The sequence below is a fragment of the Mirounga leonina genome, unplaced genomic scaffold, assembly GCF_011800145.1.
Source record: "Mirounga leonina isolate KUSES-001 unplaced genomic scaffold, KU_Mleo_1.0 Mir_166, whole genome shotgun sequence".
Classification (NCBI taxonomy): domain Eukaryota; kingdom Metazoa; phylum Chordata; class Mammalia; order Carnivora; family Phocidae; genus Mirounga; species Mirounga leonina.
The window spans coordinates 33495347-33518196 of NW_023270418.1; the positions used below are offsets into that span (position 1 = coordinate 33495347).

At 57.4% G+C, this 22850-nt stretch overlaps 1 protein-coding gene across 1 annotated transcript in view; it reads left to right on the plus strand.

Annotated features, from left to right (window-relative positions):
• The window catches only part of LRP5 (LDL receptor related protein 5), a 98650-nt gene that overhangs the window by 27937 nt on the left and 47863 nt on the right, over positions 1 to 22850 (plus strand). The window contains exons 2-5 of the mRNA XM_035013447.1: positions 377 to 773; positions 6680 to 6877; positions 10109 to 10305; positions 11398 to 11529. Coding sequence (XP_034869338.1) covers positions 377 to 773; positions 6680 to 6877; positions 10109 to 10305; positions 11398 to 11529 — 924 coding nt within the window. The remainder of the gene's footprint in view (positions 1 to 376; positions 774 to 6679; positions 6878 to 10108; positions 10306 to 11397; positions 11530 to 22850) is intronic.

The following is a 22850-nucleotide window of genomic DNA, read 5'->3' on the forward strand; positions in this document are numbered from 1 at the left end:
GCTGCACCCGGGCTTTGCGGCCCAGCCGCGACTGGGCCCCCACACCCCCTTCTCTTGCATCAGGCTGATGTGACTTCTCTGCAGCTCCTTGAGTTGCCGTGTGGCGTGGCCGTGGCAGGAAGGGTTACCTGGGCCCCGGGGGCGCTGGACGGCAGCCCGCCGTGACTCCAGTGACAGCGGCCCTGTTGGCTCCTTGGAGAGCTCTGCGAGTGGCAGGCTGGCCCGGGCCTGTCGAGGCACCTGCCTGCCCGCACCCGGGGGAGCCGAGGGAAGGAGCGGAGGGGCCGGGGTGCGGCCGGGTGGGGGCCAGGAGTGCGCGGGGCCTGCAGCCCCCTGTGCCGGGCCCCCTCCTCACCTTTCGCTTCCACCCCTGCAGCCTCGCCGCTCCTGCTGTTCGCCAACCGCCGGGACGTGCGGCTGGTGGACGCCGGCGGAGTCAAGCTGGAGTCCACCATCGTGGTCAGCGGCCTGGAGGACGCGGCCGCGGTGGATTTCCAGTTCTCCAAGGGAGCCGTGTACTGGACGGACGTGAGCGAGGAGGCCATCAAGCAGACCTACCTGAACCAGACGGGGGTCGCCGTGCAGAACGTGGTCATCTCCGGCCTGGTGTCACCCGACGGCCTGGCCTGCGACTGGGTTGGCAAGAAGCTGTACTGGACGGACTCGGAGACCAACCGCATCGAGGTTGCCAACCTCAATGGGACGTCCCGGAAGGTCCTCTTCTGGCAGGACCTCGACCAGCCGCGGGCCATTGCCTTGGACCCCGCGCACGGGTAAACCCAGCTGCCTTCCTCCTGGGGGGGGGGGGGGGGGGTTGTGGTTTCCATCTTGAATTGAGCCCAAGCAGCTTTGTCAGAGAAAACCTGGCCATCTTAAAAGGAGTTCACCTTTCAGGACCTGTTGTTGAGAATTATTTCCCCGTGATAGGCTGTAGTTACGTTTCTTTTTGACACCTGCTGCATCCAGGGCACTGGAGGTGAATCACGAGGTATCTCTGTTGTGTGCGTGACGGTATCCGAGGAGTGTGGTTGCTCCAGCAGGTTGGATCTGTACCTTTCACACCTTTCTAACCGCATTCGCCGAGAACGGTATAGAAGGTGGTCCTTGTCCGGAAGTAGAACTGGCCAGGGGGATTGTTTGGCCTCTTCCGGAAGCCCTCTGCTCTCCTCTGCTCCCCGGTCTGGCCAAGCTCACTGTGACCCATGAAGGTTCAGGGCCCAGCCCTGAGGCCCAGGTGGGATCGTGCGAGTGGCAGTGAAGCTAAGAACATCCTTGGATTTGAAGGCTGGGAGGGCGGGATCATGGGGAGGTACCTGAGTGTCACAGCCCGGGCTGGCCAGGCCCATTCTAGACTTTTCCCAGTGGGAGCTGTTTGCTCAGTCACCCCTCCGCCCTCGGTCCCCTCCTCCCACAGCCTGGGAGGGACACAGCCTTACCTGGGCAGCAGGTGCCTACCCATCCGCTGGCGGCAGCCGACCCACGGCTGTGTGCGTCCAGTTCTCTGCTGGTTCCGTGGTCAGAGGTGCATGGCTCCCTGACATCTTGAACAGAAACACAGTGGGACCCCTGGGTTCTGGTCCTGATGCCGCCCACTTGCTCTTGTCCCTGTGGTGCCTTCTCTGCCCGGTCAGCCCGCCCCAGGATGGGTGGAGCAGGGGCCGGGAGGTGGAGGCCTGTCCTGCCGAGGCTGGTGTTTGGGGGAGCAGGCTGGGTGAAGGGGTGCTATGGTGGCCGAGTAACCCACCTTATGGCGTGCTGACTTAGAAAATGCGCCCCTCTGGCTCTGGTCTCCACCACGTGCACACACACGAGGTCAGGGATGGTCTGGGATTTACGGCCCTGGCGTCTGACTCTCTGGAGTCAGGCTAGACAAGCCTGGTGCTTCCACCACCAGGGGAGCACCCCGGCCCCAGCATCCTGGGGGGCCAAGCCTGACAGTGACTTCCCACCCTTAGGCCCCTCTTGCCCCCCTTCCAAGCAGGCTGAGCGGCCCTGGGCCAGGCTGACCTTCCAGGATGTTCCCCATTTCACACCTCTCCCATACTGCGGGCTGAGTCTCCCTGGCTAAGAGGGGACATTGTCAGTGATGGGAGAGGCTGAGGGGTGCCGCCTCGAGGCCCTTGTGATGCACCGGAGGGAGAACACCATAGTATGGTGTGTCCAACAGGGATATGTGCCACAGAGGAGATTAACGCCAGGCCCGAGGACAGAGGGGGTGAGGCAAGGTAGGTCAGGAGACTAAGAACATCTGTTGGTGACATTTGAGCAGAGCCCTGGAGCAGATGAGAGGGAGAGCCATGTGGCCATCCAGGGGACAAACATTCCAGGCATTGTAAGTGGCCAGTGCAAAGGCCCTGGGGTAGGAGGAGGCTCGGCCTGTTGGAGGGGCTGTAGTGGAGTGAGGGGGAGAGTGGAGGACACAGAGCAAGGGGAAGGGTAGGTCCTATTTAGAGTGGAGGAGTCGCTGGGTCTGACTCATCAGCAAAGGGGTCCCTCTAGCCGTTGGAGTGAGGGTGGACTTTGGGGTGGGAGCGGGGTGCTCATTAGCGGCTATCACCATGATCTGGTGATAGAAGGTGAAGGCTTGGATCAGGAAGCTAGTGGGCCATGAGTGAGAAGTGGCCAGATTTGGGATCTGTTTTGAAGGCAGAATCACACAGGTTTGCTGGTTCTTTGCACGTGGGTTAGAGAGAAAGGCAAGAAGCAAGGGTTGCATACTGCTGCTCTGTGCCTCAGTGACCCCATCTGTACAGGGTGAGACCGTGTCCCGTGTCCTGCAGAAAACACCAAGAACAGTTAGCAGCTTCAGTAAGTCTTAGTTGTTGTTACCTAAAAATGCCCCTCCCTCACCACCCCAAATAGAGTCTCCATGTCTGTGCACAGTGTTCTCTTTTTTCTTCCTCATGACCTCTCGCTGTCTCGGTTGGGAGGTGCTTGTGCTCAGCTGGGAGGTGCTTGGTGCCTGGTGTGGGAGCTTGGTGGGGAGGTGCTCGGCACTTGGTAGGGGGTGCTTGGTGCTTGGTAGTAGATAACTTGGTGGGGAAGTGCTTGGTGCTTGGTGGGGAGCAGTCTTCTCCATGATCATGTCCAGGCTGCCCTTGCCTGCACCATCACTGGGAGCCGGTCAGTCTCTAGCTCTGGCTTTTCTTATTAAATGTTTGAAATCCTTTCTGATCTTGCCTCTGAATTCTCTCCAACACCCCCACCCCCTGGGGCGAAGTTGACTTTGGTGCTGATGCCTTGGGAAGGACTTCTGAGCTGGCCTTTCCCCCACCCTTGCCCCGTGGTGAAGGTTTGAGATGCCCGTTCTGTCCCCTTAGGCACCATGCTGCCCAGGAGGGGAGGACTCTGGGCCAGTACCCAGATGCCACTCTTGCCGAATACAAGTTGGGGCTGAGTCCTGGGGGCAGGACCGCTGTCCTGAGACTGGGGACAGTGGGTCATGCGCTCTGTCCTGGCCACAAGCACGAGGTTGAAGGAGCAGCAATGCCCCTTCCTGGTCCCGTTGGAGTCTCTGCCACGTCCTTGTGCCCTCCTGTGACACGGTCCCCGTGTTAGAGGAGGGGACCCCCGGACCTCATCAGGAAGGAAGATTCTCAGGCCATCTCAGTGTGCACACGACCGGGAGCCCACAACCAGGAGGGCCCGTGGTCCCGAGGCTGGGCTTGGCATTGTTTCAGCAACACAGGTAGAAAAGTGTCAGCATCCAGACAGGGTGGAGGGAAGACACCACCCTCCCCAGGGCCAAGGGCCCACGTGGCAGCAGAGCCAGCTCTGGGGAGGACCCTCTGGCCCTGAGTACCTCAAGCCCAGCACTGAGGGGAGGCCCAGGCCTGCACCAGCCCACGAGGGGCTGCAGTGGCTCCTGGGTCCCAAGCTAAAGCCAGGCTGAAACCCAACCCCTTCCCTAAAATGCAAGATGGTCCTCCCCTAAAATAACACAGCCACGACCCACGGCCGCAGGCAGCCTCCGCACAAAGACCGGGCGCTGTGCTCTCCTTCGGACGTTGATTTCCCCCCGTGGAATTTGGCCGGGCCCGTGGCAGCGTTCACGATTTTGCAAAAGCACATCCACGCCGGCGGGTCTCTGGTAACGGAGTGGCTCGCAGATTCCCCATTTAAGGAAAGCAGCGGGCCTCTGTTATGAAACCCCGGGGGAAGGAATTTGAATTATGCTCCTCGCGGAGGTCCCGAGCCTTCACATTTTCCGGCCTTTCTCGCTGGCTGCAGGGAGCGTTCAGGGAGGTCAGGAGTGGCTTGCCCTGAGATTGATTCTCCTGATATCTTCTCGGCGGGTGGTGGGAAGGCTGGGCCCTTTCCAGGCTGCTGGGGGGGGTGGGGGGGGAAACACTGGGAAAAAAGGCGTCTGCAGCAGGCTGGCGGGAGCCCTTGCTGAGGGGGCCCGTGGCACCTGCGAGCCTCGGGCGGCCAGGAAAAGCGCACCAAGGCCCCGGGCCTACTGGTACAGAGGAGAGTCACATGACGGCCCAGGCTCAGGCCCTACTCAGAGAACCACGCGGTGCTCCCAGAGCCGCTGGTATGTGCCTGGGGCAGGGCAGCCTCTGGAGCCTCAGTTTTCCCATCTGTCCAGTGGGAAGAGTGATCCCCGCTCTCCCTGTGTCGGCCGAGTACTCACTAGATGCAGAGGAGGGAGGGCAAGAGAAGCCCCTGGGAGAGGTGTTCCATGTGAGGGGTGCTTTCTTCTCCTCTCTGTCCCCACTGGGGTTGGAGAGCAGGGGAGCTTGGTGACAGGAACCTTGCTGCCACGCGGGGAGGAGGCTGCCTTTTGCACGGCTCAGTGACCTGTCACAGCTCCTCCAGCCATGGCACCAGCTCAGAAATGACACCCCCCTCGGAAGGCTACACAGCCTCGTAAATGGGGGTGGTCCCTCCGGCACACACACCTCCTGTGGCCACAGGGGGCCCACTGGACGAGGACCCCCAAAAGCAAGGTGGGGCATGTTCTCCCCATGCCTCCAATGAGTGCACCGGCCCCCGGTTTGCTGAGGGTTTGCTGAGAGGGGAGGAGATCTTACCTGGGATGGAGTAGAGCCCAGAACCGTGGGGGACTTGCTGGGTCAGAGAGAAGTAGCTCGAAGCTAAGAGAGAGTCTATGGGCCTGGGAACTAGGATCCTGAGAAGGGACGGTGCATGGCCTCTCCCCGCTGGATTTGCACTCCCCGCAGTCCTCCCACGGATTTCACAGGTGGGGCCTGGGAGCTCCCTGCCTTCCCGGGTCAGGGTTCCAGGTGGACTTCCATTGGCCGGCGTGGACGAGCTGCCTGTCTTTAAAGCAGTCTCTGAGGCCGAGGGTAATGGGATTTGCTGATTAGCCATGACCCACCCATGCCCACCCGGGGAGGCAGGGAGAGCTTGAAAGACCACACATGGAGGTGGGGCTTCTCAAGGGGAAATTGGACACCGTCCTCCTTGTCGGCAGAGAGACACTGGGCAGACCATAGGTCTGCCACCCTTGTGTCCCATGGCTCATCCACGTCCGACTAGAACCTGAGGGTCCCGTGTCCTCCAGGCTGGTGTGGTTCCTCTCAGCTGTCACTAAGACCCATGCCTGGCTTCGAGGAGCACGCTGGGTTGTCGCCCCACCTGGACAACTAGATGTGTTCTCTGGGTGCTGGTGGGGTTTGAACCTGTCACCCCAGATGCCTGGTGTCACTGTGTATCATGTCCACTTACTTGGTGGGCCGTCATGTAAGGAAGCCTTTAAGGAGGTGGGGTGGCTTCTCGCGGATGTGAGGGGCCTGCCCCTTACTGGAAGCTGGAGGATGTGGATAAGCAGACCCAAATCACCCACAAACCCACCCATGCAAAACTGCTATTACTATTTCAGGGCACGCCCCACCCGTGTGGGTTTTTTTTTTAATAGATTTTATTTTTTAAGCAGTTTTAGGTTCACAGCAAAATTGAGGGGAAGGTACAGAGATTGCCCATATGCCTGTGAGCAGTCTATGGTTTTGACAAAGATGTAACGTTGTGCGTCCACCAATGTAGTAACTTAACAGAAGAGCTTCACCGTCCTGGAAATCCTCTGCACTCCACCTGATTGTCCCTCCCCTCCGCAACCCCTGGCAGCCTCTATCTTTTTATTGTCTCTGTAGCTCTGCCTTTTCTAGAATGTCCTATGGTTGGAATCATGTAGTATGTAACCCTTTCAGATTGGCTGTTTCTCTTTGTAATATACATTTAAGATTCCTCCATGACTTTCCATGGCTTAATGGCTCATTTTTTTTATCTGCTGAATAACATTCCATCCTACATATTTTTAATTGGCTTTAGCAGTTCATTTATAGCATTTTTGTAGTAGCAAAAAATCATAAACAACTCGAATGTCTGACGTGGAGTCATGTAAATAATTTACGATACCCTATCACCATTAAGAGAATAAGGAGGATTTCTATTAGTAGGAGAGGGTACCCAAGAGTATATCGCTAACTGAGGACAAGTTGGAACAGCATATTTTGATTACCCAAGTTTGTTTAAAAATTAGTATGTTCCTAACTGCTTAGGAGACAAATTGGAAATGAGAATAGCCCAGCCCCTAAGCACTGGTTATCTCTAGTGGGCGAGATTTGAGGACAAATTCACTGTCTCTGTCTTACACGTGTGCATTCATGTAGACAGAAAACAAAGACAGAAAGCTCGTGCTCTGCCTCCTCGTTAGGTACATGTACTGGACAGACTGGGGCGAGACACCTCGAATCGAGCGGGCAGGGATGGACGGCAGTACCCGGAAAATCATTGTGGACTCCGACATTTACTGGCCCAATGGGCTGACCATCGACTTGGAGGAGCAGAAGCTCTACTGGGCCGACGCCAAACTCAGCTTCATCCACCGTGCCAACCTGGACGGCTCGTTCCGGTAAGTGCCCACCTGCTTGTGGACCCCTACCTCTCCCTCTGTTCCCTGGCCATCGCCAAGGCCTTGGCCAGTCCGCTGGGCATCAGCAGGTGACCCTTCTTAACTCAGACCCCGTGGTCTCGTATCTGAAACCCTGGGGGCTGGAGGAGTTCTGGACTTTTCAGCACTTGAAAAATGATAGAGTACACACGGTACGTCTAACTCCACACCGAGCAAGGTCTGGGGCGGGGCGGGGGGGGCGTCTGCCATCCACTGGGTGAATATGTTGGCAACAAAACACAGAATGTTCGTTCTAAGCAGGGTTGGAAGACTATAAATAGCCCCACATCCACACACAGGTTTTGCCACCAAATGAGTAACAGAACTCTTGCCATTTTCAGAGTTGTTTTGGATTTCAGAATTGCAGATAAGGGCTTGTGGACCTGAAGCCCGGGGGTCCGACAGGGTTCTGAAGAGTTCACTGTACCCCCTTCCTCCTGTCACCAAGTACCCATTGTGAGGGCAGGAGCAGGGTTGGTCTTGGGGTTCACTGCATTACCTGATCTTGCCAGAGGGCCTTCCACCTAGTAGTTGCTCAGCAAAATGAGTTAAATGAGTGAACTGTAAAGTGTTTTTTACTTGTTAGGTAATTGCTTTCAGAGTTTTCTGGTCAGCTTAGCTTGACAGCCCCCTACCTCATTACGCTGTAGATGTAGGAACATCCCTTCAGCACACAGGTGTTTGTTTATTTATTTTTATTTATTGACCAAGACTTCCTGCTAACTCTGTGCCGGGTCTTGGGGGTCCTCCTGGGAGGACAGAGCCTGTTCCTGCACAGGGGGGCTCCTGAACCAGGCGGGGAGTATGTGGGTGCTGGTACCATGGGATGCAGTCACGTGGCATGGGGAAGACTCGGCTGGATCTCTGCACACACAAGCAGATGACAACTCCAACAGATTTGAGGATGTTAGCAAGTTTGCCACATTTTACCCAGGCCTGCGCGTTAGTTACCTATTGCTGTGTAACAAAAGACCCCCCAGACTTGGCCATCTAAATCAGCAAACGGGTTTTTTGGCGGGGAAAAGGTATCAGGAATTAGGACTGGGTTAGCTGGCTTAGCTGAGTGTGCCCTGTGGTTATAGTCAAGCTCCTGGTTGGGGCTACCGTCATCCGAAGGCTTGACGGAGGCTGGAGGATCACGCTGATGGCTGTTGGCAGGAGGCTTCAGTTCCTTCTTGACCTCTGCGGACCATGCCCAGCTGATCTGAAACATTCTATCTCATTGTCTCTGTGGGCACAGACTGGCCTGGGGCCTGGATGGAGACTTGGAAAGTGTGGCAGCCTAGGGAGCTGTGGTCCTTGGGGAGCTGAGTGATCCTGGGCATTGTGAAGGGAGTGTTAGAGGCTGGAAAGGCTGCAGGCTGGGGTGCCTGGTGGAGGGATTGTGACAGGACAGCAAGGATGGTGGTGGCATTTAGGATACAATAATGGTGGTGGTAGTGATAATGGTAATGATGGTGTGGTGGTGATGAGGATGGTGATGGTGATGGTGGTGATGATGGTGGTGATGATGGGGCTGGGGTGGAGGGGATACGAAGGGTAACAGCTGAGTGGGCTCGGAGTTCTCCTGAGGAGCAGTGTGTATATTTGGGAAGTAGATGGAGGTAGTGGTTGAATAACATTCTAGATGTGCTGCATAGCACGGAATTATTAACTTAACAGAATGGTTAATTCTGTGTTACGTGTGTGTCACCTTATTAAGTTTATTTAAAAAGTGACATCAGGGCGCCTGGGTGGCTCAGTTGGTTAAGCGACTGCCTTCGGCTCAGGTCATGATCCTGGAGTCCCGGGATCGAGTCCCGCATCGGGCTCCCTGCTCAGCAGGGAGTCTGCTTCTCCCTCTGACCTTCCTCCTTCTCATGCTCTCTGTCTCTCATTCTCTCTCTCTCAAATAAATAAATAAAATCTTTAAAAAAAAAAAAAGTGACATCAAGGGGATGCCTGGGTGGCTCAGTTGGTTAAGTGTCTGCCTTTGGCTCAGGTCATGGTCCTGGAGTCCCGGGATCGGGTCCCGTATTGAGCTCCGTGCTCAGCGGGGAGCCTGCTTCTCCTTCTCCCTCTGCCGCTCCCCCTGCTTGTGCTCTCTCTCTCTCTCACAAATAAATACATAAAAATCTTAAAAAGTGACATCAAGAAAGCAAAAAGGCAGCGTTGGGTCAGATCAGGGAAGATCAGGGAATGTGGCTTTCAGTTGTTCAGTGACACCTTGTAAGTGTTTCTGTCTCCAAGGTGCAGTGCCAGGGGGCTGGGGATGTGCTGGGTATCAGCCCCCTGCAGCCCTCCCCCGCTCCCACCATGGAGCCTAGAGGCAGGGGAGGGTCATTAAACCAGATAATCACACACGCTACCAGGTGTAAAATTCTGAATCATTACCAGCATCCATAATCTCATTAAAAACAAGTTCTCGTTGGGACGCCTGGGTGGCTCAGTCGTTAAGCGTCTGCCTTCGGCTCAGGTCATGATCCCAGGGTCCTGGGATGGAGCCCCGCATCGGGCTCCCTGCCCAGTGGGAAGCCTGTTTCTCCCTCTCCCACACCCCCTGCTTGTGTTCCCTCTCTCGCTGTCTCTCTCTCTCTCTCTCTCTCTCTGTCAAATAAATAAATAAATCTTTAAAAAACAAACAAACAAAAGTTCTCGTTTGCTGGGCTTTATAAATACATAGAAGAGAGCTGCTTTTTCTTGCATTGATATCAAATTCAATTTACTCTGATCCTATAAATTATTGGCCTTACAGGAATGAACAGGAGGCTTAGAGGCTGGAAAGGCTGCAGGCTGGGGTGCCTGGTGGAGGGATTGTGACAGGACAGCAAGGATGGTGGTGGTTTGTATTAAGTTGCTGAAACATCAGGGCAGAGCAGGCGTGCTGGTCACCAGCTCATAGTCATCGGCTGTGGCCTCCCCCTTGCCATTTTTCTTCCTCCTTTTTTTCCTGTGGGACCCCTTGTCACCAGCCACTTTTCTAGAAGCAGGTTGGGAGGGGAGGCCCGTGTCTCTGTGAGGGATGGCGGGAGGCTGGTTGAGTCTGGGAGGTGCCCTGCACACACTGGGACGGTTCCTGGGATGCCTGCCCCACTGTTGTGATGTGTGTTGTGAATGGGTCCACAGTGGCCTTGGAGGGTTCTCAAAGCTGGGAGCACGCAGGGCTGTGGGCAATCTGCTGATGGCTCCTCACTCTGCCTCCCACCCCTGCAGGCAGAAGGTGGTGGAGGGCAGCCTCACGCACCCCTTTGCCCTGACGCTCTCTGGGGACACTCTGTACTGGACGGACTGGCAGACCCGCTCCATCCACGCCTGTAACAAGAGGACTGGAGAGAAGAGGAAGGAGATCCTCAGCGCTCTCTATTCGCCCATGGATATTCAAGTGCTCAGCTCAGAGCGGCAGCCTTACTGTAAGTGGGGGGCTGGGTAGGGGGTGGCCGGCGTCTTCCCTCAGCCAAAGCCCCCCGTGTGGGGGCACCGACCTCAGAGCAGTGGAGGAGAGGAGGTGCTGGTAGAGGGGAGGGAGATGTATGCAGAGTGCAGGGCTAGGCTGGGGGGCAACTGAGAGAGCTCTCTGCAGAGCTTGGGGAGGGGGCTGCTTCAGGTGGGGCCCCCCACCCCAGCTGTCCTCTCTTCGGAGGTGGCAAAGGGACTCCCAGGGAAGGTTGCTTTGTTTTCAGGGCCAACAGAAGTTACATAGCTATTGATGAACAATCTGCTGTAAGTTGAGGCTCTCAGCCTGGGGTCCCCATGGGGTGGTGGCTGGGGTCCTTGATGGTGAAGAGCTTGAAACACGTGGGCTCAGGGCTCCTGTGACAGGTGGGTAGCAGGGTCCTTGGGGAGCAGGGTGCTGTAGAAGATCGCAGCTTTGACCTTAACACTGGGGGCCCAATGGGGGCAACCATTGTTGGTGCCAAAGGGAAGGTGGGGCTCTCTGGAATTGTTTTCTGGTGAGAACATCATGGTCCTTAAATGCACCCACACTTGGGGCAGCCTTAGGGAGAGGAGAGGCACCACCCCCTATATCTTCTCCCGTTGACGGGGGGTGGTTCAGACTCTCATTCTGGAGTACTGCACCCCAGCCGGCCCTGGGCAGAGTGGAATGCCGCCAGTGTTCAGTTCAGTTGGTGCTGGTTGTGGGCGGGCTTGGGAGGATGAGAACGGTTGCTGTCAGCACCGAGAGTGTCCAGCCGTGGCCACCAAGCATTTGTGCAGATCCCGTGGGGGCCAAGCACACCATCGGGATTAGACAGGCCTCTGCTCCAGGATCCCCCAGTCCGTACCGCGCGCACGCAGGCAGGTCTTGAGATCCTGGCGGGGAGGGTGGCCTTCACAGAGGAGGTGTCGCCTGAGGGGCCCTGAAGACGGCATCTTGCTGTAGAAGGGTGGGGGGAGGGGCAGGGCAGGGAGGATGCCCCCACCAGGAGCGGTGCCTGGCAGGGGGGCGTGGGGTCGAGGGCCCTGTTCTGGAGCCTTCCCTCAGTCTGCCCCGTCTTCCCCAGTCCACACGCGGTGTGCGGAGGACAACGGCGGCTGCTCCCACCTGTGTCTGCTGTCCCCGAGGGAGCCTTTCTACACGTGCGCCTGCCCCACCGGCGTGCAGCTTCACGACAACGGCAAGACGTGCAAGGCAGGTGAGACGGGGGGGCGCCGGCGGGGGGCCGGCCTGGCGGGGGTGCGGGGGCGGCCACCCGCTCAGCGCCTCGTCCTGTCCGCAGCGCAGCTTTCACACGCTCTGGGCTCCGCGTCCAGGGCGCTTGGGCAGCCCGGCAGCTGCGATCGGGCTCCGACCTGGGCTCCGCTGCCCGACGGGCACGGTACCGGGCTCGGGACTCGGGTTCTGGTCCGTCGGGCGAGCTTGCAGGGGGCCGCCGGCATGTCGTGCTTGTCGCCGAGATGCTCGCCGTCGCGAACTGCCACGCGAAAACCCCGCGGACTGGAAGAACGACATCAGTGGGGAAGGACCCCGTGAATCGGGAGGCGCCCCGCGATCCGGTGCCCGACACTGTGGCTTTGTCTCCTGCTTTTCTGCTTTTTCCGTGTTGATACAGAATTTATGAGTCGTTTTTATCCTTGTGTCCCATTTCCATGGGGTCTTCATGCCCTCATAACCCGCCCCATGGAAATTCAGGTTGCAGGCACATGCTCAGTGGGAGAAAACTTGGGGCACACGGAGTTGAGTTGCTGTCCCTCCCTGCGTGCGGGTGTTCTTCTTTACGTCAGGTGTTCACCCACCTCTTTGTTCTCCTCCCGAATTCTCCACACTTGCTGCTTTTGAGGATTCCTAGTATGATGATATTTTAATGAAGTGTCACCCCCTCGTCCGGGGCACTGTCTGAGGCTCTTCCTTGCCAGGTGTCAGGTACAGAGCGTGCTCTTTCAGAAATGATGCGCATCTAGGATGCGGCCATCTCTGCGGATGCCCAGGGCCCAGCACGGCTGGCTGGCACTGGAGTGGGCACCAGAGTGGCCGGCGAGGGGCTAGTGAGAGACGTCAGAAGCAGCCACCCCTGGGCCATTCGCACTTGGGGGAAGGAAAGGGAGACCAGGGCTTACTTACCTGGGGACCTGGGGGCAGAGCAGAGGGAGTGTTACCAGAACTTGAGCACAGGTTTATTTATTTTATTTATTTATTTATTTATTTATTATTATTTTTTAAAGATTTTATTTATTTATTTGAGAGAGAGAATGAGATAGAGAGAGCATGAGAGGGGGGAGGGTCAGAGGGAGAAGCAGACTCCCCGCCGAGCAGGGAGCCCGATGCGGGACTCGATCCCGGGACTCCAGGATCATGACCTGAGCCGAAGGCAGTCGCTTAACCAACTGAGCCACCCAGGCACCCTATTTTTTTTATTTTTAAGATTTTATTTATTAGAACGAGCACATGCTCACGAGAGAGCACAGGTGGTGGAGAGGGAAAAGCAGGCTGCCCATCGAGCAAGGAGCCCGATGTGGGCTCGTACCCAGGACTTTCCAAGCCGAAGGCAGTCGCCTAACCAACAGAGCCACCCAGGGGCCCCATGAGCACTGGTCCAAAACAAAATGTGCAGGGGCCCCTGGGTGGCTCAGTCGGTGGAGCGTCCAGCTCTTGGTTTCGGCTCAGGTCATGATCTCAGGGTTGTGGGATTGAGCCCTGTGTCGGGCTCCACCCTCACCATGAAGTCTGCTTGAGATTCTCTCTCTTCCTCGGCCCTCCCCACTTGCACTCTCCCTCTCGCTCCATCTCTCTCTTAAATAAATAAATCTTTAAAAAAGCCAAAAAAACAAAAAGTTCATCCTGGCAAATCTGAAAAATACGGGGTATACTGAGTTCCACATTTCCACAAGCAATGACCACATGTCTGTTAAGTGTGCTGGGTGCAGAGAGTAAAGCAGTAAATGACACTGGCCTATTCCCGCCCCCCCTTCTTAGAGCAAATGTGCTAGTGGGGGTGGGGCTGACAGGAAGCAGGCAGGCAGGCACACAAATGAATAAAACCAATTCAGATTTGGGTCAGAGTAAAGAAGGACACAACAGAGGGACTCAGATGGGTGGGGGGAGGGCTGGGATGAAAGGTCAGAGAAGGTCCTTCCCAGGAGGCACCATTCAGGCTGAGACTGGAGGATTAACAGGGAGGAAGGGCAAGGAACAGTGAGAAGAACAGCGTGTACGGTGGCCCTGAGGCAAGAGCTAGGCGGTGTCAGGACTGACTTCACAGGGGTTTGACCTGTGTAATCACTCAGGGCCCCGAGTTCAGAAGAGCCCTGTGCTTGGAAGAAGGCTCTGTTGTTGCTGAATTGAAATGCTTAATAATTTTTGGATAGGGGGCCCTGCATTTTGATTTTGCAGGGGCCCTGCAAATTATGTAGCCAGTTCTGTTTTGTGTATGAGAGAAACTGAAGGGCATCTGGAGGTCGTCTTCATATTTTGGTGGGTCTTTTTCTGCTGGTTTTCCATGTGTGTCTGTGCATTTTACTTGACATTATCGCAGGAGTATTTGCAATTGCAGGAGGTGTATTTGCTTCTAAAACATGAGTTTTAGTGCCTAAAAAGTATTTACCCAATGAACCATCTTTCCCCTGTTGGGCATTTCTGTTTTATTTGTGTTTTTGCTATTTTCGAGTCGTGCTGCCTTGAGAGAGTCAGCTTGGGGCCTGGCCCCAGGTTAGAGGGATCTGAAGCTGGTGTCTCTTGCTACCATGGATTGGTGATCCCTGGCCGAGCTGTGGTGCTGGATGGGGAGGTGAGGTTGGCTCTGGGAGGAGCACAGGCATGGCTGAATGCCGGCGTGGTTGCCCCTCTGCCCACTTGGAGTGTCTGGAGCCGGGGTGCACGTGGACATTTGGGGAAGGAGTGAGGGGTGGACACACCCCCCCCATGGTGGATCATGCAATAGTGCTGGCCCTTTTGGGGAACTTGTGCAGGCCGCTTTTGTGAAGGGGCCCTGTGAGGCAGGAGCCCCATGCATCAGGGTTCCGAACTGGGGTGTGGGGCCTCCTAGAATCCCAGAGTCGTGGCTCAGTGCCCTGCACAGCTGGAGAAGCCTGGAGTTCCACCAAGGACTTGCCCAGGCTACCCCGGGGTACAAACGGCTGGTGGTCATCCGGGGTGGACGGCATTTGGGGTCTTGTCGCTCTATGCCTCTCTTCCTCCCTTGTGAGCTGGGGCGGTCACAGGCCACCCCCTGCCCGGGGAGGCTGGGGAAGGACACGGCATACTGATAGGACTCAGAAGCACTGTGCAGGGCACCCGGTGCGTAGTCAGTGCAGAGTATGTGGTAACCACAGCCAGCGTTCACACTGTTGGCGTCTGTCTTCACGTCGGGCCAGAGGGAGTAGGCCAGGTCCTCAGGAGGCCTAAGTTTGCCTCCATCGTCCAAGGGTCCTCCCACCCCCCGGGGAGGGCTGATTTCTTTGGCAGGCGGAGGAACAGGGACTTTCTGGTTCCCTGCATTCTAATAGCCAGAGCCTCTGCGCTCCGGGCACCCTTGTCTGTGGTCGAGCCTCTGGAGGGCATTCTGTTCTTTCTGCAAACATCCACGGGATGGGGGTGGGGGGCAGGGGGCAGAGTAGAGGAGGTGCCGTGGGGTAAGAGGGCTTCCTGGAGGCGGCTGCACAGGGGGGCGGGGGCTGGAAGCTGTGGTGAAGAGCTGTGGGGTGGACCTGGGGGATTAGCAGCATGGCCTGTCCTGTGGGAAGCTGTCTGGCAGGGAGCTGATCCACAGCTCGTGGCCTTCTTCAGGAAGGACGGCCAGGTTGCAGAGTCCCCTGGGACCCAGTGGTGCAGGGCCACCTTCCCTGGTCTTGTGAGAGCTGTTTCCGTCTCCCAGCTGTAAAGGGCACATTCACAAATAACTCAGTTGGAGAATGCCAAGTGTGAGGAAGAAAATCATTTTTGTTGTCTTTCAGCGCCGCCGGCTCTGGTGGGTGGGGGAAGCCATCTGCACAGAGCAGCTCAGGGGACTCAGGCTGAGGCTGCGTCCTGCTTTTGCTCCAGATCCCCTGTAGGGTATGTCACAGGAGAGGGAAGCTCCCAGAAGACACAGAAGGGATGGGCTGGGGCTCTTGCTCTGCTCGAGAGTGTGACCGTTGGGTTTTGTGTTTTTGTAAGAGTGGTTCCCACTCCACGTGCTTCCCACTCATTGGCTGGTTCTGGGGGCTGCATGGGGCTTCTGTAGCTTCCTTCCCTGGAACCACTCGAAGCTGGGGTGGGAAGGGACAGAGTTTCCTCGAAGTTTTGGTTTGAGTTGAGAAGAAATCCAGGAGCTTCTCACAACATTGCAAGGGTTTGCCACCAAGGTGGCTTTCTGGAAATTTGGGGTGGAAATATGGGGGCTATCTGTCTGTCCATATTTCTTAATCCAGGGGGATCGGGGCACGAGTGAGGAATGGATTCTGTCTTTGAGGGGCTTTCCTTCTGTTTGGGCGATGGACACAGCGAGTTAGAGACAGGGCCGTGAGCGGGGGCCGAGGGCTTGGGACTTCACAGCACGCAACAACTCCACTGGCCGACTGCGTTTTAGGGTGCAGATCTCCTGCCCTCCAGGTTTTATTCCTGACCTCAGAATATCACGTTAAAGGAAAATGTTTGATGAAGACGCCGTGGGTGTTTTCCTTTCCTCGAGTGGCCTTTTGGGCTACCCCGCGTCCACCGGTGGGTATGGTTTTGCCTGCTGGCGGGTGTAAATTACACGCCAAGTGTGGATTTTGACCGCTGACGTTGTCAGGTGGTTGTGCTCGCGGCCTGGAGAGAGTAGCTGGCAACGTGAGGGTAAAACGGAGAAAGCAGACACTGAGTCCTGCTTGTTGCCCCTGCCCAGAGTGGAGCTCGGAGGTCCCAGCGTGTGGGAACCCAGTGCAGGGCCCCTCGCTGGCCGGAACTGAGCAGCCCGCGTGGACGCCGCCGGCGCTCAGGAGAGGCTTGCTGGTGGCTGGTGGGAGGATGGGATGCATGGCCGGCACAGGAGGATCTCCTCTGGGCCATGGTATCGGTGAGGTCCCGTGCCCCCAGGGGTGAATACTGAGGCCGCACACTGAGGGTCAGGAGGTCCTGGTCTAGAGGAAAGGCCTTTGGGAAGGAGAAACTGAGCGTCCCAACTTCCACTCTTCTGAAAGGGGAGGCGTCAGAGGCGACATTCCCAGTATCGATCGTGGCTTTGGTCTGTAGTTGAGAGTCTGCCAGAGACTTTGGGGTGGTAAGGAAATTCATTGTCAGGGAGACCCAGAATTTAGAGCAGTTTCCCATCACGTGATGGCTTTGTTCTGTGATACCGGCACTCACGTCCCGGCTGTGTGATCTTGGGAAAATAACTCAGCCTCTCTGTGTTTTCAGTCACTTCACCTGTAAAAAGAGATGATAGTAGTACCTGATTCTTGGGAGGAAGGCCTGGCTGCCCAACAAGTAGGAGAGTGCTTAAATTTGAACTTGAACTTGGAGCCAGGCGGGCAGTCTGATGCCAGAAGAGCAATTCTTCCCTGAACGTTTGCAATCAGAAGTAGATGATGAGGCTGGGTGGTGGCGAGAGGAGGCTTGAGGGGGCGTGGGGTGGGTGGGGGAGCCCTCCTCGACACTGCCGGTGGGAAACGGGCGGAAGAGTGAGGTGTGTGTCCTGAGTGCACTGGGCACGTGGCTTGCTTTCCAGGGATGAAGGCCACCATGGGGCTGGGCGGGATTGGGGTCCGAGGCAGGGGTCTGGATGTGTCAGAATTACTCAGGCCCTGACGTCACATCCAGGTCGCCCAGCCCTAGCAAATCAGAGTCTCTAGGACAAGGGACAGGCGTGGGAGGCAGAGGGCTGAGTCTGCACTTGACATGCGCCCAAAGCAGGCTGATGTGTTGCAGTGGGGGAACCCTCCGCACTGCTGGAAACATCTCAGGACCCGAAGCCACGGCCTCAGGCATGACTTGCGGATTCCTGGGGCTTTCACTCTGAGCGTCTGACCATTTATGCTGTGGAGTTGAATCGGAAGAAATTTTCACGATATGCATGAGTCTTATTTTTCTCTGCTTTTGAGCAAATGAAAGCCAGCCCTGTGCAGGGAGTTGGTGCCTTCCCCCAAGGAAGGGGCTTAGGTGGCAGTGATGCTCAGACCCCCGTGAATGGGGCTGTGACAGCCCAGGGCCTGCAGACTGCCCCCTGGAAGCAGAGGATGACACGGGGCGGGGTGCGGCCTTCTCACCTGTGAAAGGGGGAGAGCAGGATGACTCCGCTCTGTGCAGCTGGGGGGTCAGATGAGAGGCTGCTTCCCACAGTGCCTGTGTGGGGCCCGCACAAACAGGACAGGAGACTCGGACTCCCTTGCCTTGGATCAACAGTGTCTTGTGTCCCGTGTGTGGGCAGGGTGACACCCACTTGCTGCAGGGTGCAGTGTCTCAGGTCCCCCAGTCCCTCCCGACGTGGCCCCGGTCAGGGTCCTGTAGGCTCTGAGACTAGGAAGGATGTCAGAGCAGGTGGCCCCCTCCTGTGCCGCAGCTCGGCGGGGGGCCGGCGAGGGGGCTTGGTGAGACCCGGGGGGCCTGAGTGACTCCTGTCTCGCGAGCCAGCGGGGGAGGATGCCTGGGCCAGGCTGTGATCCCACGCACCGTGCGTCCGCCAGCACCAGCCTCCCCCGCCCCTCCCCGGCAGCCTGGCCCAAGGAGGCGCCCAGCTGGCTTTGGTTTTCCCCATGTTTTTCCAATTATGTGGGATGGGCTAAAAACAGCAGTAGCGGGGCCTTATTTGGGAGCTCCCACCACCATCCGAGGAAGCCTGGTGCTCCCCTCACTCCAGCTCTTGTGGTGGCTCCTTTTGGAACACGCCCCTGTTGTGACATTCGTCCCCGCGCATTCCTCACCACTGGGGGCTTCTGGGCAGTGTGTGTCCCTGCTCGGGGCCCGAACGACCCGGGCAGGTGGCTCGCTGAGGCTGTGTCCGGGGCAGTGGGGGCCGGGCTGCCACCCCGTTTTGTGCCCTCCGCCATGGTGGGGCTGGCGGGCGGGCGGGCGGGCAGGCGGCTCGGGCTTCATGGTTTACGGGTCCACCTGCTGCACCTCGCCAAGAAGTAGTGTGAACAGATGTTGGCGGGGACAGGAAACAAAAGGACGAGGGGATATGGTGGGCCGAGGTGGCGGGGGCGGGGGGGGGGGCGGACAGAGGCGTCACTGTCGGGTGTGACGGCCAGACTGACAACTGGGGCGATGTCTCGAAGCCCCTCACGTCCATCCGTCTCTCTGGGCGGATTAGCCGAGGCTCAGGGCCGAGGAATAAGGGGCGCGTTTGTTTCCAGTCTGACTGTCTTGTCACTTATCAGGGAAGTAGGTCAAAGGGAAAAAAGAAAGGAGGCCCTTGTGGCCGAGGCCTACGCCGCCCAGGCCGTGACTGGCGTTGACTCTGGTACCAGAAGGCAGCTGCTGTTCTCAGCCATGGACCATGAATTTGTAATAGCAAGAAAATCAGATTGCACAGTCCCAGGAAATGGTGTCACCAGTCCAAGCACTGACTTTTTTTGGGGGGGGCGGGAATGAAGGTATAACTTGGAGACAGTAAAACGCACAGAGTCTGAGCGTCCGCTGTGATTAGCTTTGACAGTTGGATACATCTGCCTCGCCATCACCCCCGTCCAGATACAGAACATTTCCAGCACCCGGAAAATTCCCGGGTGCCCCCTGCAGCCCCCCTCCCCACCCCACGGGGCAGCCCTGTCCTGACTTCCAACACCATGGGTTAGTTTTGCCTGTTCTAGAGCATCCCAGAAACGGAACCACACAGCATGTGCTCTTTTGTGTCTGAGCCTGAAGACTAACTTCTAAATCTAATAGAAGAGAAGAGGGGAGTGTGCCATATTCTTAGAATGAGAAAACTGTCATCCTGGGGCCGGGCAATGAGACCAGGCGGCACCTCTGGGGTGGCCCGGGTCCGCCAGCAGAGAGCGACGCTGCCGTCACTCCCCACGCTGGCCCCGTCCCCCACCCCCAGCCTGTCTAGTGTCCCCCTTGCTGGTGGCATGCGAGTCCAGCTCCAGCCCGGCCCCAGAGCTCAGGCGACTTCCTTCGTCTGTGGAGTCAGGTTCTGGGCTTGAGGTCCGGGCCCTGGTGAGGCCCCCAGGCTGCTGGAGAAAGGCCTCACCTGCCCCAGTCCTGCCCTCTGCGTGCCCCTCGTGCCGGCTTGTCTTTAGGGATGGCTGCAGGTCCTCTGTCTTGTTTCCGTGGACTGTGCCCCGGTGTGTCTATCCTCCCCAATTCCCAGGGCGCTGGGGTGAGCTGATTGCCCACGTGTGCTGGGCTTACGCCGGGGCCTCTGACTTGTCCTCAGACCGAGGCCAGGAGGCTCTTTTTCACCCTTGACCTCCTATTCCAACTAAAATGGATGGTTTGCTCCTTTCCCACCCACCTTTCTGCCTTTGCCTGGAGCGCCCTTCCCTGTGGCTTCTTGCTTCACGTTCCCGCAGGCCTCCATTCAGACAGCCCCGGCCCCTCTGGGAGATGTGTTATGATGTGCTCCCACGTCCACTGCACGGGAGGGATCCTGGCTTCCCGCGGGACCAGCATCAGGCCCAGGAAGAATGCTGGGAAAGTTGATTAAGCACCTTCAAGAGTCTTTGCCCTGGCAAGCGCTGAGGTTTTTTGGTCATCCTGGGGCCTGACTGCACCCTTGTCCCCTCCCTGCCACCCCTGGTTAGGGGGAGAATCAGGGCATTTGAGTTTGGCCTTAGCCCTGCACTATGTGGTTGTGACCTGATGAAATGCAGGATCTTCATGTCTCATTGACCTGGGAGTGAGTATCAAACAAGCTAACGTTTCCTAAAGCGCCTTATGAACTGTAAGGTGCTGGGGCGCCTGGCTGGCTCTGTCGGTTAAACGCCTGACTCTTGACCTCAGTTCAGATCTTGATCTCAGGGTTGTGAGCTCAAGCCCCACGTTGGGTCCCATGCTGGGCGTGGAGCCTACTTTAAAAAAACAAAACAAAAAAGCCTGTAAGGTGCAGTGCACTTGAGTTAGGTTAAACCACATGGCCCCTCCCCACCAACCTCCTTCCTTGGTTCTGGCCTCGATGCCAGGGTGGGGTGGCCAGTAGTAGTAATAATCCTGCCCTGGGCTGCGGGCAGGCACGCTTCTGAGCGCTGTATCACTGGGGCCTCGTGGAAGCTGGTCAGAGGGGCTGGGGCCAGCCTGCTTTGGAGGTTTGGGCAGTCAGAGCTTGCTCAAGGCCCCAGAGGAAGGGATAGAGGTGGGATTTGGACCCAAGCAGCCTTTCCCGTGTTGCCGGGGCCCCGGGGAGCTTTTACGTGCCGTGGCGTTGGGGGGGAGGGTGGCGTGGCCACCACCACCTCCAGGAGCCATAGGACAGGATGTTATTGGGAGGAAGGATTGCTGTATATGGAACACCTGCAGTATGCCTGGGCTTGGGAAGGCACTCTGTGTGCTTTTTTTGTGTTTTTGTTTTTTTAAAGATTTTATTTATTTATTTGAGAGACAACGTGAGAGAGCGAGCATGAACAAGGGTGAGGGGGAGAATCAGACTCCCTGCTGAGCGGGGAGCCCAATGCGGGGCTCGATCCCAGAACCCTGGGATCATGACCTGAGCTGAGGCAGATGCTTGCTTAACCGATTGAGCCACCCCGGTGCCCTCTGTGTGTGTGTGTGTTTAAAGATTTTATTTATTTATTTGACAGAGACACAGAGAGAGAGAGGGAACACAAGCAGGGGGAGTGGGAGAGGGGGAAGCAGGCTTCCTGCTGAGCAGAGAGCCGGATGTTGGGCTCGATCCCAGGACCCTGGGCTGAAGGCAGACGCTTAACGACTGAGCCACTCAGGTGCCCCTGTGTGGTTTTTTTTAAAGAGCTGAGCCACGTGCCCAGAGAGGTGGGACCGGGCCTTTTCCATTATGTGAGTCCCCGACTGTATTATATCGTCCAACCCCATGTTCCTGTGTTTCAGGCAGCCGGGTCGCCCACCTTTTAATTGGTCCAACCAACTGCACTTTGTTCACAAGTCTCTATCAAGACCCTCTGGCCTGAGTCGTGAGCCTCCAGGCCGTGTCTCTGCTGCTCGTTCAAAGAGAACGTGGCCTGAGGCAGGTCCCCGGGGCATGCTCGGTGCCACCGGGAGGGGGACATGTGCTGGGGCCATGGCCTTGGGCTCAGAGGCTCACTGACTTTGTCACGGGACCACCCAGCGTTGCTGGGGAGCCTCAGCCCCTCCTGCCTCTTACCTGTGAGGAGACAGAGGTCAAGGTGCTCACCCCTGGCCACTCAGTGAGGAAATGTGGCTGGGGGCCGCGGTTGGGTGTGGCCTTTGGGCTGTACGGCCTGTGTGGTGAGCAGCCCCTGAGGGGCAGAGGGCAGGGCAGGTGGCAGAGGACCACGTGAGGGGCTGACTCCTGGCGATAGGAGAGCAAGGGAATCGCGAGGCAGGCGCCAACCTTGCTGCCCTGGCCGCCCCAGGCCTCAAGGCAGAGGAGTGACTCCCCCATTTTACTGCTGTGCAGATGGAGGCCCGGACCCCGGGGCCAAGGTGACAGCCTCCCACATGCTTGTATGAGGGCCCAGGGTGGGTCGTGCAGACAGACAGCTGCTCGGGCCTCAGGTTTCCAGTGGAGCCAGTGGCTGGCCCGGCCACTTCTGCGGTGGTCCCTGGGCACGGTCTCCTGGGCCAGGGCGCCGGGCTGTGGTCTCAGCGCCTGTCCAACAGCTTACCCCAGGGGGCCGTGGAGAAACTTAATCAATTGCTAAAAAACAAAAGTAAGTTGGCTGCCTACCAGCTGTGAAGCTGTTTATGGCCTTAGAGATGGTAGTGTGGAGGGCGGCCTGCGCTGGGACCCAGCTCTGCCCGCACGAAGCCAGGGGTGGGGGCAGCGAGAGGGGTCGGGCCGAAGGGAGGCCGGAGGCTCCGCTTGATGAAAAGAAGCCATACAAGGAGCCGCCCTGGGGGCGTGGTGTGAGCCTCTGGGTGGGGATCCGTCCTTTCTTGGAGATGCCTTTGGTTCAGTGGGGACAGTTGTGATGTCCACTCTGCCTGCTGTCCACTCTGATGCTGGGTGACGGGGTTGGGGGGGTGCAGGGCTTGGGGCGCTGCCTCTTTCATCTGTGTTGATTTGGTCAGTCCACATCCTGGGATGTTTGGTTTTGCTCATTGTGAAAAATCCTTTCCCGTGTTGGGGTGCAGAGGGGATTAACCATAAGGATCTTCCAGGTCTCCACGCTGGACCACCTGGCAGGGGGCTCTCCTCCTCCTGGGCTGTCTGGAGGCTGTGGATCCTTCTGCCCCATCCCTCCTCCTGTGGTTCTTCCCTCCCACTCGGCTCAGAACCTGGAGGCCAAATAGGTCAACCCCGCGTGGCCGCTCTGTTCCCACTGGTGGGACAAGTGAGAAAGCCCGGTCCCCGGAACCTAGGCCCTTCCCCCCACTGCCGGAACCACAAGGCCTCTCCGCATAAGCCGGGGCAAAGTCTTGATGTTTTCTTGTTGAAAAGTAACATTTGCGATCACCCTCGAAAGG